We start from the raw sequence: 18,926 nt of genomic DNA on the forward strand, positions 1-18,926 counted from the left end.
GAGTTGTTTTAAGAAAATATGTCTTGAACTAAGTATTTTACATACAACAAATTGTTTTAGCATACATCTAAGTGAGGCTTATACATCTCAAGCTTGTTTTAAGTATGTGTAGATATTTGTACTGGAAAGCAAGATGAAAAGAAAAAAACTTAAAGAGAAAATCATTGTTGAAGTGTAGGCTGTGTTACTAAAAACGTATTGTCACCTTTTCACATTACACAGCACAAGATGAAGTTTATTAAAGTTATCTTTCTCAAAAGCCTCCTGTTGCAGTATCATGGTACAGTGATGGTATTTTTATAACATACAGTAGGCCTATATCATGGTACTTATATGGAAGGCTCAAGCATGTAGATTCCAGGGAGGGTGGGGGGAGGTAACCCCACACCCCAATAATCTTAGCTAGTACAACCCCCCAAATATTTACACCATGACCAATGGAAACATGTAAATGCTTCATGCTGCACCCCCCATTTTAAGTAAATATTCACTTCATTCAGCATAGCTTTTGTTCTCTGTCTTCTAAAGCATCCTGTTACTGCTTTACTGCATGACAAAGAGCTTCAAACGATTCAGCCCACACATTAGACAAATACTTTGAGAAGAACCGACTCAAAAGACTGATTAATTCACACATCAGGTATCACTTTGATTCACAAGCCCTGCATTTGTGAGTCTATGGACATGTTCACAATGGCAGTGGCAATGTTAGTATGGCATTTAGTACACAGTCTATTTGTTCCATGCGGGGTGCCACAACACGTCATCGGAACACACAGGGCACATTTTGTTTGACACAGATTGAACACATACGTATTGGCTCGGTAGATCGGTGCCACAGAAGTGATGCCGCCATAGGCGCTCACATATGTTGCCTAATGGGATGACCAGCCCTGCTCAGTAGATACGTTTTGCTGGTAAACAGCAAAGTTATGGTGGTCCACCAGCAGCATGATCACATGGGTGTCAGCATGCTATTTCTGAGAGTTCCGGTACCTTACAATCAGTCACATTTTGCAGACTCACTGAAAAACGGCATCTCCAATCTGACATTTTTGCACCAGCTCCAGTGTGTTTAGCTTCCCTTGTAGTGTGACTGGAAATGTGTTGCATCAGCAGAGTAGTAGCGTCAGTGACAAGCGTGATTCGAAGTTAGCATTTTTCCCTCTAACATGATTAGGTTTAGTTTTGGTTGGGGGTACAGTTTGTAAAATTTGCATTCTTCTTCAGTCTATTATAGCCTGTCCAGCTGAAAACAACTCCCTTCACAACTTGCTTTTGGCGCCCCTCTGTGGACATTAGATACAACATAATAGAGCTCATACGTGCCCATTCGCCCAACAACACTTACCGCTTTGGCCACTGGGGGCAGTGTTTCGAATTTCGGTATGCAAATACAGATTTTAGCTAAAGAAATGTTAACCTACTATTTCTAATTTCACTGTGAGATCAGTATGCCACCAGCTAGACTAGCACCAAGCCAGCACTAACCAGCATAAACCAACCTTGACCGGCATGGAAATCCATGCTGGTCTTAGCTGGTCTTTTCAGAAGGGTTATGTGTGTGTGCATGTGTAACAGATTGAACACTTACAGAGATGTGAGCGAGCGCAGGCCACTAAATGCATCTTCTGCAATCTCAGAAATCTGATTTTTGCTCAGGTCTCTGTAATAGAATAGATATTACGGCAGACTGTTAGACCAGCAAATGGAAAGTTTGCACATTTGTCTGACAGGATGTCAATACTCCATAAATATCTACCAAGGAAAAAGAAAAAAGAAACTGATTGACGGCCACCATTAGCATCTAATATGTATTGTATATGTGTCAATGTGCATTTTGGAACTTCACAATTTTTTCACCCATTAACTTGCATTGCATGGACCTACAGAGCTGAACTATTCTTCTAAAAATCTTCATTTGTGTTCTGCAGAAGACAGAAAGTCATACACATCTGGGATGGCATGAGGGTGAGTAAATGATGAGAGAATTTTCATTTTTGGATGAACTATCCCTCATATAATATCCACACATATAAATTAATTTGCATCAATGCAGGTGTGTTTACTTCAGGAAGTCTAGTTTTGTTAGAGTATATGCCTCAAAAGCCTCCTGAGCCCCTTATGTCAAGGCATATGTTCTGACACAAGGTTCTGAGAAGTTTTTATAAATGTCTAAATTCATGTCTAAAATACAGATTCTCTCCTTGTGCAGGGTGACATCCCTCTAAAAACTGCAGTGCATGTTGTGAATTCTGCAACTTCTTTGACAGGAGACCCCTTGCAGCTAGTACAGAGTTCACTAACAAGGTGAAAAGTCTAAAAGTATAAAACACACTAGGCTTATGTTGTGTGCAGAAATTCATGCTTACATTCTCTTTAGTTTCTTGTAGCTGGAGAACGCTCCAGCTGGGATACTCTTGATCATGTTCTGCTCCAGACGGCTGCATGGGAACAGACATATATGTTTTGTTACACAATGCTGAGTTTTCCATTACATTAGTAATTTTACATTACATTTGAATGTACATAACATTACAAAACAAATATGGCACAGCACAGAAAAGAAACCAATTTAATGTTACTGTATGTGTTTTTCAAATGCACATGGAGCATATATGTCACTTACAACAGATCATCTGGCAGTTTCATGTCTCTGTGTATATCCATTCTAACACACATCTTTGTGCTGAGAGTAGACCTGCATACTTAAAATAAAGATTCCTGTCTGAGATACGGCCTGGCAGGTAGTGTGCATACTCTGAAAGTTAATGCTCCTTTAGGATTCTACACAGAAAACCATTAAATGGTTTATGGCTAGTCTGTACATTGAGTGTTCAATTTGTTTTTTGGCTCTGGGATCAGACCGCACACTGCCTAAGAAATAAGCACAACCATTCTGCATGCTCCAGGTTATACATCATTTCATTAGCCCAATTTGTTTTTGGCCATGGACTCGGTTGAGCTAATGTGTCCTAGCCTGCATATACATTTATTATGCAAAGGTCATACACTATTGACATAACAACAATGCAGAGGAACAGCACATATCAGGGCAATTACCTACCTGTCCTTTAGTGCAAACAAGGATCTCTGAATTAATATGGATACCAAATAGTCTGACCAAGATGACATGGATGTGTGCAAAGGACACATAATACAGAACTAACTTGAACGATTACAAGGTCAGACATTTGAAGTGCCTACAGTATGAATTATAGTAATATATTTGTTGTTTACTCACTTTTACTTTGTAAAAAAATCACATAAAGCATAACTAATTAACCTGACAAAATATTTTTTACAATGCAAGCTGAGGTTTGCAGCCGTCAAAATCATCCAAAGATAACCAAGGCTTTATGGAATCCTTTGAAATGTGGTTAAAATGTCCATTTCGCTAGATTGGCATTTTGTTGTGAAACTATGTAGCACTGTCGTTTTAAGTATTTCAAATCAAATCACAGAAGTCATCAGTTGAGCAAGCTTGAATCTGTAACTAAATTATCTTAAGACACACTGCTGGATTTTTAGATCAGACTCAATGTAACTTGCCTCATTCTGATCCATTGACTGGCCGTCTAATTGCCTAAACCCTGAAGACAGATCGCTAGACCAGCGGCACTCAGATATATCTTCAAATGCAGCACAGCGCTAACATGCTTGCTAATGAGACTGCTCCACTGCACTGCTAATGGCCTTTGTTACATGGCAGGAGAAAAAGTCAGATCACTGCACTGAGGAAACCAGCAGTAAGTACTTATCACACAGGCAGATTTTACACAAATAAAGAGGGGGAAATTATTTGAGAGAGTGATTTTGAGGAGTGGAATCCATACATTTCCACAATTCCTTCAGGCAGGTTGGCAGGAATCTCAGTCAGGCCTTTTCTTCGGCAGTCTATGATGTTATTGTTGCAGGTGCAAGCGGCAGGACAAATTGATGCCTGAGGGGCGCATGACCTGGGCTCCATCTGAGCAGGACCTGGAAAAGAGGAGGTAAAATGACTAAAGACAGCAAAAGATTTGATGAAAAAAAAAAACTTAAGCTAGTTTGCTGGTTTTAGCTGGTCTTCCAGCCTGGTCTGGCTGGTGTGTTTGATGATTGTAGAACGGTTTGGGGACTTGTCCGCTTGGCTACGCTGGGACAGCTAGACAGCTTAAAGCAGCTAAGACCAGCTAAGGCCAGCATACCAGTTTAGGCTGGTTTAAGCAGTTTTTTTTTTCAGCAGGGAAGAAAGCAAATAGAGAACATTGACATCGATTTAATACCATTTTCAGTCAAATAAGAACTGATTATATGCCTATTATGCTGCTTGCATTCAAGACTATGAAAATGAACTTGGGTCCTAATAACAGCATGACTCAAGACTGGTGAAAATAGTTTTTAATAAGTACATAATCAGCAAGAACAGGCTCCCTGCTGTTTTATTGTCTTCCTGCATGTGCAGCTTAATTAAGATATGCTTTCTCTTGCAGCGTGTTTAGTAATTGTGTGGCAGTATATTCATTCAACAGTTGATTTATCAGAGGGGGAGGCAGATGGGCCTTAATAAACAAGAGCTGAATGTGAACTTTTTCACCAATGAAATTCAAAGATCCATTAAGAAGCAGTGTATTTAATGGGCTTCTTCATAAAACAACAAAATGAAAAGGCCCTCTGTGTTTACTTGTTTTAAAAAGCAAATATTGGCACATTAATTATTAGTACAACTGAGAATATAGAGGCACGGCAGACTGAAAATTCTCATAAAAACTTATATTTTGCATAAATGAAATTGAGCATTTTTGAAAGACCAGTCATATTTTTGGCAACATGAAATTCTTTTAATGGCAATTATGCACATGTAAAGGTACTTCACAGTTAATTATACATTAACAATATATTAATATAAACAAAAATATATATCTATATATAATCAAATTAATTGCTTTTAATCACATACACCGATCAGCCACAACATTATAACCACCAGCATATTATAGAAATTCTGGAGACTGTTGTGCGTGAAAATCCCAGGAAATCATTACTTACGGAAATACTCAAACCCGCCCGTCTGGCACCAACAATCATCCATGCAATTATCTAATCAGCCAATCGTGTGGCAGCAGTGCACTGCATAAAATAATACAGATACTGGATACTGAAGCTCTGCATAAAATAATACAGAGCTTCAGTTAATTTTCACATCAACCATCAGAATGGTGAAAAATGTGATTTGGAGTGTGGCATGATTGTTGGTGCCAGATGGGGTGGCTTGAGAATTCCTGTAACTGCTGATCTCCTGGAATTTTCACGCACAACAGTTTCTAGAATTACTCAGAATGGAGCCAAAAACATCCAGTGAGCGGCAGTTCTGTGGACTGGTTCCAGTTGACAAAATCTAGTTTTTGCGGCACGAGGGATACCTACACAATATTAGGCAGGTGGTTTTAATGTTGTGGCTGATCGGTGTACATCATTATTGGCCTACAGTCCACAGCATTCCATATTGTACTGTAATTGACTTTGTTTTAAATTGTAAGGGCTTTTTAAGTACATGTGTATTTACATTTTGGTTGTGTTGCATCATAAACACAGCATTTTTAGGGTGCTGAGCCAAGTAAAATATAGTTTGAAACAGAAAAACACATCTCGAGACCCCTGCATTTGTACTTGAGTTCCGTCCAGCTGTGGTTTAATGCAAAAACGCATCTTCACATTGTGCTGTCTGCTGTTGTGAAGTATGGTTTGCTGCCTGTACAGCTGCAGTTGCACTTACTGCCCCCTGCTGACTGGGAATCGTAAAAACATTAAGATGGTACAGTCTCTCAAGCTTGAATTGCTCTAATGATAGGAACATCCCTTATTACGGTCAGAGGGAATGATTAATTATGATTTTTATTAACATATAAAGTGTATTTAGAAAGTAAAATTGTAAGTATACATCATGCTAGAATTTCATGTACTGATACTTAAATTATGATTTTTTAATACAAAAAAATATATATTATTGGTCCTAAATCATGAAGCATGAGCTTAATGATTACATTTCTATGTAAATTGTTTTTAAAAATATTATTGCTTAAATTTATTGAATTCATTATTTAAATTAATTCTGCTGGTGTTTCTTGAATTAGGCCCATTGCATCCAGAGAGGATGATTTTCATAACTGTATTACAGTAAAAAAAAAAAATTAATAACTTGAGGGAAAATGTGCTTAATTGTCATGAAATAATGTCACAATGCCAAACATTTTCAATGGAACTAAAACAATCCTCATTTTCCTCATGCAAATTATTATTTCTTATTTTTTCCATTTGATTTTGAGCTGAATTATTTCAGATTTCTTCATTCACCAAGACAAGATGATGAGAAGAAAACTGACAAAGAGTGCTATATGGCAAGGAACGAGGGTGAGAAAGAGCATTGGAGAAAATAAGAACGCAATAGAGAGAGAAACAGAATGGCATTGAATGTCAATTTTGCTCCATACCTGTGCAGAGAAATTCTCTCTTCTGTACATCAGGGACATTGAGACCTCTCATATGGGCGGGGGCCATGCACTGTGTGAAAGGAGCCAGCCCCCTTCTCTGCCGCAGCCAATCAGAGAGCCAGGACAGGTGGCAGTCGCAGTGCAGGTTGTTGGAGTGCAGACGACTGGACAAGAGAGAGAGAGAAGGAGAAAAGATAAGGAGGGACAGATTGTGAGATAGTATCTGATAAAGGACAGAGGCAGTCTGTATATGTGTATATGTCATATATGTATATGGCATGTACCATTTAAATGCATAGGGCGAAGGAAATAGCTGCCGAGATCAAGTAAATATTCTTACAGAGAATCTCTATAAATCTTTAGTAATGCAGACTCTGAATAACACATCTAAATTAAAGTGACAATATAAGCGTTACTGTGTCATTCTATTGTACAGCATCACCACCTCCGAGACCATCGTAAACCGTCACAATTCCCCCAAGCTTAAACCCTCATTTCATCAAGGTCTTCAAGAATATGGCACAATTCCCAATAACACCTTTCACATCTTAATATAAATCTCTCAAGGGCCATTACACGAAGGGTAGGAGAGACACAGCTGAAAGGAAGAGTAGTGTCAGCAAATCAAAAGGTGGAGCTATATGGTCACTGATGTCTGTAAATGAAATAACAGTGCAAATCCTGTTAAGGCGACAAAAACGCTCATTGACAACTGCAGCAGGGAGTGATGGTTTAATAGAGCTTTTCCCATTACAAATCCAGTATCTGGCCCCCTGTCTTTGCGGATTAATTACAGTTGAGTGGGATTACAGAGATGGATGACATGCGGAAAAGGGTCACGACTGCCTCAGGTGTGGATGGGCACAGTGGGGCACATCCGCATACACACCACCTATCGACTGTGATGCACAGAAAATTACCACTTGTCTAGCTTTGGGAGTCTTTTTGTGCTTTTCATTTATTTGAGTTATTGAATGGTAAGCACCATGGGGGTGATATAATTTGATCTAATTGAATGGACAAAGATAGAAACTCTGAAAAAACAGGGGAAGGGATAGGAAAGATGAGTTAAACTGGACTATTTCACCAGGAACCTGGACCATCCCCCATACTCCTACAGTAAATGGATTACCGACATCTCTAAACATTTGATTTAATAAGTTGTTTTTCTATGAGCAACAAATTCAATACAGATATATCAGGGATATTACACACAGAAAATTCAATCCAAAGGAAGTGGGTAGCAATGAGAGTCTCGCTGTGGATAATTCAATACTGCCCAGGGAGCAACGCACTCGGCCATCCGAGCATCAGCAAATTCAATCCCACATGAGGGGGCTGGACTGTCTGATGGGCTGACTGATGGGAGGGAGACCAGACTGCTTGGCTGTGGAGCTCGTGCTATGCATGACTCCAGGGAGAACGCTTGGCAGCCACGACAGAAAAAGGAGCGTTAGATGGAAAGACAAATGACTGATTGGAGGAGGAAGCTCCTAACATCTGCAACAGGGTCACAACAACCCCAAACCCTTGTGTTTCAACAAAATTTCAAGCGGTTTATGGCTTTCCACAATCCAGCCTCTAAAATCAAGCATTACTAGTGTTTACTGCAGGCATTTTTCTTTATTTATGCGGCCTATGCTAGACCCAAATTTCTGACAATAATGACCACACTCAAATAATAACAAAAGCATCTCTTAGTTTGTGTTAAATACCATAGGTCAGCCACAGATGGGAGCCATTCAGGCGAGGTTTAGGGGCTGTGTAATTATTTGTATCAATTGTGGTTTTGGTCTGACAGTGCAAACGGAGCACAGCTGTAACCGGTCATACTAGACCCACTCCAGATTGAGGCTAAAGGCTACAACCTCTAGTGTCAGTCACTAGTGCGCCTCTTGAGGCCAGGGGAGTGAGATTTACATACTGCACAGCTACCTGCAAGCAGGCTACTGTTACACTCACGCCCCCAATCCTTAGTCCCATCGGGGTCACGGCACAACAGTAACTGGTCCTACTAGACCCGCTCCAAGCGGGATTCGAACCGGCGTCTCTGGCATGGGAGGCAGGTGCACTAATGATGCTAAAGGCCACAGCCTCTAACGTCAGTCGCTAATGCGCCTCTTGAGGCCAGGGGAGGGAGGTTTACACTCTGCACAGCTACTTACTAGCTGGCTACCATTATACAGCGACACAGGCTATATGTAAGAGAGCCATCTTGCCATCTTCAACGAAGACAGAGCCTGCTGCGCGAACAAACTGTCGCTTTGAAAACTGGCACTGCGTCAACACAGAGCCTGGAAAGGGGCTCCCATAAAGGAGAAAATCCCCACAATAAGACTTAAGTTTTAGCGTTAACATCACTGAATGTGGATGTGTGAATGTCTGAGTGTGTAAGTCCATGTGAAAAATGGTTGGATAACCTCTTTTGACAATCCCCTTATGTATTATACAGTACTGTAAAAGCAAGCAATGGAAAAGAATGTTCTTAGTACTCACAGTGTCCGCAGCTTTGGCATGTGGTTGAAGCTTGACAGCGGGATAAGGGTGATGTTGTTGTTGTTGAGAGTGCTAGGGAAAAAAGAGAAGCACATATAAAAAAAACTAAAAATAGCATTTGCCTCGTTTCAAAATATGTTAAAGGGATTGTTCACCCAAAAATTTAAATTCTCTTGTCACTTGCCATTCCAGATTTTTAGAAGAATATTTCAGCTCTGGAGGTCCATATAATGCAAGTGAATGGGTGCCAAAAATTTGACGCTCCAAAAAGCACATAAAGGCATCATAAAAGTAATCCATATGACTACAGTGTTTTAATCCATGTCTTCAGAATTTATATGATAGGTGTGGTGGAGAAACAGATGAATATTTATGTTGTTTGTTTGCTAGAAATTCTTCTGCAATCCCCAGCAGGGGGTGGTATGCATGAAGAATATATATCAATAAAAACACAAGAAGAAGAATGAGAAAGTGATATTTTTCTCACCCACACCTTTGATATCACTTCTGAAGACAGTGATTAAACCACTGGAGTCTTACTTTCTAATTATACTTTTTGATTTTTGGAGCTTCACAAATTTGGCACCCATTCACTTGCATTATATATACCAAAAGAGCTGAATTATACTTCTAAAAATCTTCATTTGAGTTCAGCAGTTGAGAGAAATTCATTCACAACTGGGATGGCATTAGGGTAAATGATTATAGAATTTTCATATTTGTGTGAACTATTCCTTTAAAGGGAAAAATGAACAAAATTAAATTCTGTTATCAGAAGGCAGTATGTTAGCCTCAGTCACCATTCACTTTCATTGTATGGAAATAATATGAGACTAACATACTACCAAACATCTCCTTTTGTGTTCTATGGAGGAATGTAAGTAAAGTTTGAAAAAGAAAGAAAATGCAGTAAGAAGTTTAATTTTTGGGTGAACTTTTTGAATTAACACAGACAAAAATGTGTGGTTTGTGTTCATAGAAATGTGTAATATGCTTTATAAGTATGATTTCATCAATGATGTGCACATTACTGACGACAGACCTCTCTGTTTCCTGTCAAACCGGGCACTGTTCTGATTAGTGCCACTTAGCAGACCTAATCTTGTAATCAATCCACCCCACCCTGTATCACACACATACACATCTCCACCTCCTGGAAAAATAAAGCAGGTCTGGAATTTCTCAATTTAGCACTTTAATGGTTTCTGCCTGGTGAGAAGAAACTGCTAAATCTTGCCGACTATGCCAGCTCAGTTTTACAGCGTAGGTTAGGGGTGTTCCTCGTGAAAGGTTTAATGGCATTTTTAGTGTAAACCCTCTAAAAGGCTCTTTCGGATTTAGAGTGCATACACGTTTAACCAAAAGTTGCAAAAACATTTGCGCTGATCGCAACCCATGCTGACACGCTATTGGGCCAAATTATTGGCCTTGCATTTAACTCCTGGCCAGCAAATTCAATCTAAACATTCTGGTAAACAAACAAGGAAAACCAAGTTTCAGTGTGTTATTAAATTAATAATTCCAACAATGGAAACTTCCTTAGCCGATGTCCATTTCTTGAAGGGTGCAATAAAATTGCACAAATCATTGAAAAACGAATCCCTCTAAGATATAGCATTCTTGTGGAACTTTAAATGATATCCGAATATTGATTTTGGCTTAGATCTCTGGTGAAACGCTTTATTACGAGTGCGGGAAAGAAGAAAACGAACTAAATGGAATGGAAAATTATTGTTATTCTACACATACATACACAGAAAATTACACACAGGGTGAAGGAATCACCCTTGTGAGCTATTGACCAAATCCGCACCAGAAAATTATCCTCTTGTCAAGGCCACTGTGGCTCAGAGGTTGCATTGCTGTTCTCTTATGCACTGGGGAGATGTTAATATATGAAGGTCTAGGCAAGCCTAAGGGAGTAACACCCTGGTAAAAGCCTTTAATACCAAACCATTACCAAAGGAAAATGCAATTTGGCAAGGAAAGACTAAATCCTGTCTCTAACCCCACGTTGTTCTGTGGGAGTGTCCTCCAAAGTTAGGTGATGTAAGCAAAGAACAGAATGAAAATATTTACCACACTGAGAACAGGAAAAGAAATAGGGAAGGCATGTGAACAGCCTGACTATTAAAGGGATAGTTCACCCAAAAAAAGAAAATTCTGTCATTATGTACTCACTTCCATTTTTGGGTGAACTATTTCTTTAAAAGGGGAAAGGATGCACACAGTGCACTGAACAGCTTGTGTTTGATGTGGTAGTGCACTTCTTGCTCATTCATATTTCAGCCATTCGGTTTCCAGGATTAGAAGCCCTGAGTCAAAATAATCTCATATAGATTTCATTCTTGCAATCGTAATTTGAACAATCTGGAACTGGATTGCACGCTGCAGTAATGTTAAGTTGGCTTAAAACTGACGTGTTCCCTGCTAAGAGCAATGAAAATTAGTGTCAGGTAGACCACAACTGTTAACACGGGCCATTCTCCCGTCATTTATTAGATTCCCTATGGGTCGGCCATCATGGGTCCCCTTTTACCTCAGGTTGCCCAGCCCACCCTGACCTCCCTGTAGTTATGCCACTGAACATGAGGGTGAGTAAATGATGTGAGAATTTTCATTTTTGGGTGAAATATCCCTTTAAGCCTTGCCATAGAAAAGAAGGTAAAACATTGGAGCAAGGGTCTTTCATCATGAGCCCACCGGAGAGATACTACCTTATATAAAGTTAGCCCAAGACTGTCAATCTTCCCTCAATCTGGCACTGCAGAGAGTCGCGTACTGCTGCAGCGTGGGATCTCAGCAAATAACAGCACGGCATGACTGGCCCTGATTAAACCCACTTGTGATAACTGAAGATCACCTTGTGTCGTTTTAATTCCTTTGTCTTCATTGCAGGCACTGTAAAGTTACTCTGCCTGTGTTGCCTTATAGCTGAACATAAATCAAAAATGTGTTAAGAAAAATCAACCGCTGTAGGAGGAGGACCGCATCCACGGCATCTCCAGAGAAAAGTGCATCCAAGCTGAAACAAAATTAAATCAATGCTGGATCCTGACAACTATCATGCTGTAAAGCTTGACTGTGTAACATTATGATTTTATTTAAGGCTCTATGATACAGGAGTCAATAGAATTGGGCAGCTGTTAATTGCTCATAACGGTTAGCCTTTAGATTGCACAGAAACACTTTTTCTTTTTAGCTACTTTTTCTTTTTCCAACCATGTCAAGAAAGGTTTCCCACAGTCATAAAAAGCTCGATAGTGGGGTCTTGAGTACTCTTGGGCTTACTTTAGTCCCTAATTAGGGGGACTTGGAGAGGGTCTCTGGATACTTCACTCTAAAAAGATGGCTGAGTTTTCAGAGGAATGGCCTTTTAAAATAAGAGAACAGTTGTTTAGGTGGTTGCAGGGGAAGGAGGGAAATGGCTAAGTGCTCCCGCCATCTGACTTAGTGTCATTCACTAACACAAGTGAGAAAACAGGGGGCACAGACACTGTTATTTGAGATGACATGCTCAAGGAAGAGCATTACTTTTCATCATGAAACCTCTCAGGTACTTGTCCTGGAAATTTTACTTTATTCTAAATCACTTTGGTAAAAAAAAGAAAAAAACATCTGCTAATAACATAGATGAGATTGTGTAAATGTAATATACATGTGTGCGTGGGCCCCATGTTTCTCACTTGCATCCATTAAGAACCTTTTAATCTCCTCAAAGAAAGAAGGTTGGGAGTGATGTGGTATTGGCACCTACTGTAGGGGTGAAGTTTCCCACGGTCTTGTACCATGCAAGTACTCTTAATCACCATGGACAGGTGCTCATTTGTGTTTATGTGTATTTGTGTGTGTGTGTGTTTATTGAAGTAGGAGTAAGTGAGTTGACTAAAGATTCTTTACATTGGCAAATTACCATTTTCTTTAGTGTTATCCTCTCAATCTGACATTTAGGGTGTGTCGACTGTTGGGGGGTCTTAAATACTGGACACTATGTATTTACAGGACAGTTGGCAACCCTACTTTCAACGCTACAAACAAGTTAATCTATGAATCGTTTCTATTAACAGATTCACTAGGAACCAGAGCTTGTTAACGGAGCGTGGTGTGCTGAAAATTCCACTTGAGCGGAAAATGCCTTTTTGAAGATTCCGCTCCGCTTGCTCAGGCCTCTCTGTGCTGCTCGCTCAACCCAGAATGCGCTTCGTGATATGCTGGTTTGAGAATCCATGAAATAAGCAACAGGCCTGAGGTAAAATTGTTTTAGTGAAGTTGAAAACCTAATTGCCTAAATAAATGCAAAATATAAATCAAAGTTAAGAACGAGGAAATCGAAAGGAACTGTGGAGAGACCATGAGAATTAGCAAATATTCCTTTTGGAATTGTACGTGTCACATTGCCAGAGAGCACAAGGATGTGCTACGCGAACATGGTAGTGTAGCAAAAGTTGAGCTAGTAGGCTACATTACTATTTGATAATAAATGAATAGATATGTAATGTATCTTGTTTTGCCATCATGTCAGTGCAGCTGCCAGCTAGATGCAGGCCCAGTTCTGCGGGGTTGCGAACGTCAGAGCAATCTCAATTGAATATGTAAGCTTAATAATACTGTATATTGGCAAATCATTTTTCTTTGAATCCTGATGAACACACACAAAAAAAACCCTACTTCAAAACCAATAAACAAGCATGATCTTGCAGATCAGTGTGTCCTAATATGCAGGCGCAGCATTCTGCTTTCATGCCTCTATTGTACAAGTGAGCATTTGATTAGTAAAGCTTTCTGCTCTCACATAGAGAATATCATAGCGGGATTATCTCACTTAATCGACCGCCTGTGTCTTTCGATTTCTGCTTCGGGATAAAATTACACATAATTGCTGGTCAGTTACCCAAAGCCATATCCACAACTTTACAATAAGTGAAATGTAAAAAAAAATGACTCTAGATTAGTGGTAGCATCTTCAACATCTCTTACTGCATTTATGCAGGACAAATATTTTGTATTTGTTAAATCCATGGTTAAACCTTGCTGTACATATAAAGAGCACATGCACAAGACGTGATCATTTGACACATATAAAGTTCAGATTCACTTTATAATGCTTTAAAAATATAAAGGAAAAACAAAGGGGGCACATAGTCTCTACTAATATAATAATTATTATATAAATAACCACAATCCTTTAGATTGCATATGATTCGTACATATAAAATTGTAGGGAATATCAATAAAGCAACGACACTGAAAAAGAGAAAAACATTCACTGCTCTTTTCTGGATAACTTACTAAACCACTTTAAAACTGAACACAAAATTAGGATAAGAAATTACTCATTTTAATTTACAGACCCAAAGACTGATGGCATTAAATCAGAAACCCATTAATGTATGAAATCTACAGTATAATAATTCCGTGGAGACAACTGAAAAAGTCGACAAAAATTATGAATTTCACTTTTACCTGTAACATTTTTCCTGGTACCAGTCCATGTTTTCATTATTGACATAAACGAGTCGAACAAACTTTAAAGTTGAAAAGATTGTGGTTTTCTGGGTCAGTTGTATCACTCGGGTCCAGTTTAAACTGAAAAGTGCAAATTTGCACATATGCGAGTTTCTGTGCCAACGCACATATGTTTTATCACTCGTAGAAGCATGTTTTTTAAGGCATTATTTGAAGATGTTCAATAACATATGTGCTAACAGAGAAATATTTGACTGATTACAAATGATAACAAAGGTCTGGTAGACCCAATTATCTAACAGCCATTACATGTTAACCAGTCAAAAATTAATAGAAAGATTTTATATACTAAAACACAACAATACAATCACATATTTTCAGATGTGTACATTACTAATAATTTGATCATTTAAAAACTCAGCTCATATGGGCAAAGGGGCAGTTGCTTGGGCCACTGTGCCCCCCTGTGTACGTGCTTGGATCCAAGTATACTACAGAGAAATTGAATGTCGAAGCGGGATTTGAGCAAATGCTTTTTTACCGGTGAGTGTGAGAGGTACTTGAAAGGAGTGTCCGCTTGGGCAGTGAGCAGTTGAGGGGAGCGCACGTGCATGGAGCGGGTTACTGAGCGGAGTGTCACACCGCTCCACTTCGCTCACATGCTCTGCTAGGAACTATCAGAACAAACTAATTCACTTCTTATGTTTAGACTTCTCAACTATACACATTGTTTGAGAAAGGAACATTTAGGTGAGCATGTTTGATTACTGCTTCGCAAAGCTTCATTGCAGCATGAGCGAAACCATGTGACACAAATATGTGATGTTGCACTGCTACTCGTTGGAAAAAGTAGCTTGTTACTGGAAAAGCTCTAGTAAATAGCTGAACAACTGTCATGCAACTGAAAAAATGTAGTTAGGTTAGAAGCATCAATACTTTTAGTTAGTTACTCCACAACACTGATGTTTTCTACTGTTCCCTGGCTGTCTTTTGATGTTAGGACACTTGTAGATGTCACCATGGTTCCATGGGAAAGTATTTCCGTTCTTGAAGTACAATAGTGAGTTTGCATGCAAGCGTCCGTCCGAGCAACCGTAAGTTTACAGGCAGTCCCGCATCAGTCCCTTGAGTCAAAATAAATGAACAAAGTGCCTCAAGATGGGGCTTAATTTCATTATGAATGCTCAGACTCCTCCACTTGTTGCATTGTAATGGAATTCACGCAAGCGGGATAAAAATGTTTGCCTTTGTTTTGCTTAGCGCCGAGAGTTCAGGTACAGCACAAAGCTGCAATCAGATGCTACTCTGCTAATTCAAATAAACCCAGCGAGGATAAACAGAGAAATAACACGATCTGCCACACAATATCCCGTCCATGTGGTTTGCGTCTTAGTGTAGGCTTATTGGAAAGAGATAAAATAAGACTACACTAGCGCTTGGCATTTGAGAATGAAAAAAGTTTTCACCAAATGGAGAGAAGCTTAACATCTATATAAACCTCCGACGAGAGTGCAGGGAGGATGCAGAGTTAGGATGGGAGGAAAGGAGAGGTAAAATAAACAGGTACTACAAATATAGACACGCTTCCCTTGCCATTGATGAGGCCATTATGGCGCAAACGAGGACAGATTGAACCTAAGCTGTTCCGTCATCCTCCCTCCTCTCTCTGACCAACAAGGAGTGAATGATTAATTGTGTGCAAGGGTCCAGACTGCTGAACCGCATGATTTCCAACCCCCCCTTCACCTGCCTGTTGTCTGTCATATAAAGACTCGTCTACTGACTAAGGACAACCTTTCAATCAGGCCTTGCAGAAGTAAGACTGATTTGTCCAAAGGCGAAGCTGTTTTAGAAATTGAAGATGCATGGAATATCTAATTCAAGGGAACGTGTTCTCCCACAGTGGACAGACGAAGCATACTGTAGCTATAATTCTAGAGGACATTTGTTAAACCTGAAAAGAACTAACGTTTTTTTACGCGAGCAAAGGGGATAGAAATGATTAGGAAAAGGGGTGGCAGGGGCCGGAACAGAGCAAAGCTCAGTTTTATTGTTGCCAAGAGGAACATTCAAAAGGCTTTGCTTTGAGAAAATGACATTCCGAAGGTAGAAAACAGTCAAACCAAAAGCCCAGAGAAGCAGAAATTATTTTTTTTTACCCCTTCCATATGAAATACATGATATTGCATTTGTAATACTTTTAGGTCTCAAACACCCACTTCAACATCAATGTAACCATAGAAATGTGATAGCCTCTCCCAATCAGGATGTTTCCAACATCTTCAGTCTGATGGCCTGGCATTTTCTAACCAGGATTAATATTCCTGCCTCTTCATACTTCTTTACACAATCGACATTGAGTCTAACAACACATTATGGCCCCCTTGTTGGTATTTTATGGTATGCCACTGAACTACAAATGAAAGAGTCTAAATATAAGCATGAAAACATCATTAAACTGCAGTTTTGGTTAGGAGTACATCTGTGAAATCAAAAGGAGAAGAATGCCTTTGGTGAGACTCAAGTATGGAGTGGTTCATATCGACAAGGCCTGGTGAACCGCAAAGACATCCCCTCTGGGGCGCAAGCCAGTGCTATCACGGTAAACTTGCTTTAGTTCGATCAGAGCTGTCTGTGCCAAGCTGTCGAGAAAAATGCGCAGCACCCACATTGACAAATGACAGAATTAGGCAGGAGGGGAGGATTGAGCTAATGTGAAAATTTGGGCCTTCTTATCAAGGCATAGTGGAGAGGAAAGTCACCTTCAGGAGATGGCATGAAAATGTCTCTGCGCTTTCCTGGTCATAAAAAATGACACAGCGGGACAAAAAATGTCACATGATTTGACATTTGATTCAGAGCCAAATTTTTTTGTACAAAAGTGGTTATAAAATATGCAGAGGCACCAGAGCTTGAGAGAGTGCTATGTGTGTGTATAAATGTGCGTAAAGACAGGGTTGAGCGGGTTATGGGGATTTTCCAAAATGCTGATTCTCACAACATTAAAAACTCCCAAGTCACAATCAAACCACATTTAGCAAAATAGCCCAAAAAGACAATTCAAACTATTTTTAAACGAAAAAAAAAAAAGCCAGCAAGAAGCATGAAATGCATACACATTTGTCTTTGGGCAATTTGCAAAAAGAGTGAATTTTGCACTTTAATTTTGTGTTTATAACAGACTTTAACAACCGCTGAAACCGCTGAAAAATAAATGTACTCAAATACATGACCAGTTGGACAGTTTTTATGCTCTCTTTGGCCATAGAAGTATTTATATATTATTTGGCCATAGAACTGCAGTCTGAACGTAAAGATTTTAAATTATACTGTTCGATTTTTGCTCTCATTATAGGTTAAAAAGTTGAAAAGTACGAAGTTCCTCTTGCATTAATGCCCCTTTCCCCTAGTTTTATGCAGGAATATCGTCTTTCTCCTGAATTTATGTGGCATTACAATTTTATTATTAACTAAATTTTTGGACTCAACCAAATAAAAGGTGTTCTTTATATTTAACGGTGGTGTGTGTGTGTGAGGCACATAACTTTTAAATAATTCAGTTATTCTCACAATTCTTGAAATATAATGTACATATTATTTTTTAAATTTGATTAGATCTGTCTTTGGAAATTAGAAAGGGAAAACACCACCAACGTTCTCAGTTATTAAAACCACCAGCTTGAATTTCATGAATATAATCAAACAAAAGATAAGGCTGACACCTTATAATGAACAGTTCCGTAAAACTTGGATAACATTTAAAGCGTGAATAGAGAGATGAGAGGGCTTGATTATCTTTTACAAAGCGATCCAATTCTTTTACAAAATTAGAGCAAACACTCAGCGCTACCTTCTCATTTCATTTGTCCTAAGTATTAAATGTAAAATAATCAAAAAGGGTGCTCCCTATTAGGCAGATTTATGTGCTCTGCAGATGGAGAGCTCATCAGTGTGCTGCTTACAGCACTTCCTTAGGCTCATTGGGATGCAAGTCACGTACTATGTGAGAAAATGTCCGAGATAGCTTTGAAGTCATTAGTTCAGTCATTAGAACAGTTATGTTAAATATAAATTACAATTCATCAGCAGAAAGGGCCGATCATTAATTCTGTGTAGTTTGGCAGGCATTAAATCACTGGCAGTCATTAAGTAGTGGAGGAGGGTTAGCCAGGAATCACTCAGTCTGGTCTTCACTCTGATCACCAATTCCAAATCTGATGGAAGTGTTTAAAAAGCTCTCTGCTTTGGTATTTTGTTAGTTGTTATTTACAGTGATCATTGATATATTCAAAAATGTGCATGGGAAAGGACACTCAAACATCTCAATTATGCTGCAGTGCACCATCTATTTGAATAGGCCTTTAACGATCATTGTGATTAAAGGAATTGGTTGGCCTTTGGAGATGCTTAACAAACCACAATCCCCAATGCATTAAATGTGACCTTTTAATTTGGACTCTTCGGAGTTTTGTATTGCATAAGGCTTTTTAA

General features: G+C 39.2%; 1 protein-coding gene across 1 annotated transcript in view; it reads right to left on the reverse strand.

Moving 5' to 3' along the window:
- Positions 1-18,926, reverse strand: part of LOC127663495 (slit homolog 3 protein-like) — a 204,084-nt gene that overhangs the window by 61,386 nt on the left and 123,772 nt on the right. Inside the window, 5 exon segments of the mRNA XM_052155095.1 lie at positions 1,595-1,666; positions 2,373-2,444; positions 3,837-3,981; positions 6,474-6,637; positions 8,970-9,041. Of these exon segments, the coding sequence (XP_052011055.1) occupies positions 1,595-1,666; positions 2,373-2,444; positions 3,837-3,981; positions 6,474-6,637; positions 8,970-9,041 (525 nt within the window).

This window comes from Xyrauchen texanus, chromosome 23, assembly GCF_025860055.1.
Source record: "Xyrauchen texanus isolate HMW12.3.18 chromosome 23, RBS_HiC_50CHRs, whole genome shotgun sequence".
NCBI classification, from domain to species: Eukaryota; Metazoa; Chordata; class Actinopteri; order Cypriniformes; family Catostomidae; genus Xyrauchen; species Xyrauchen texanus.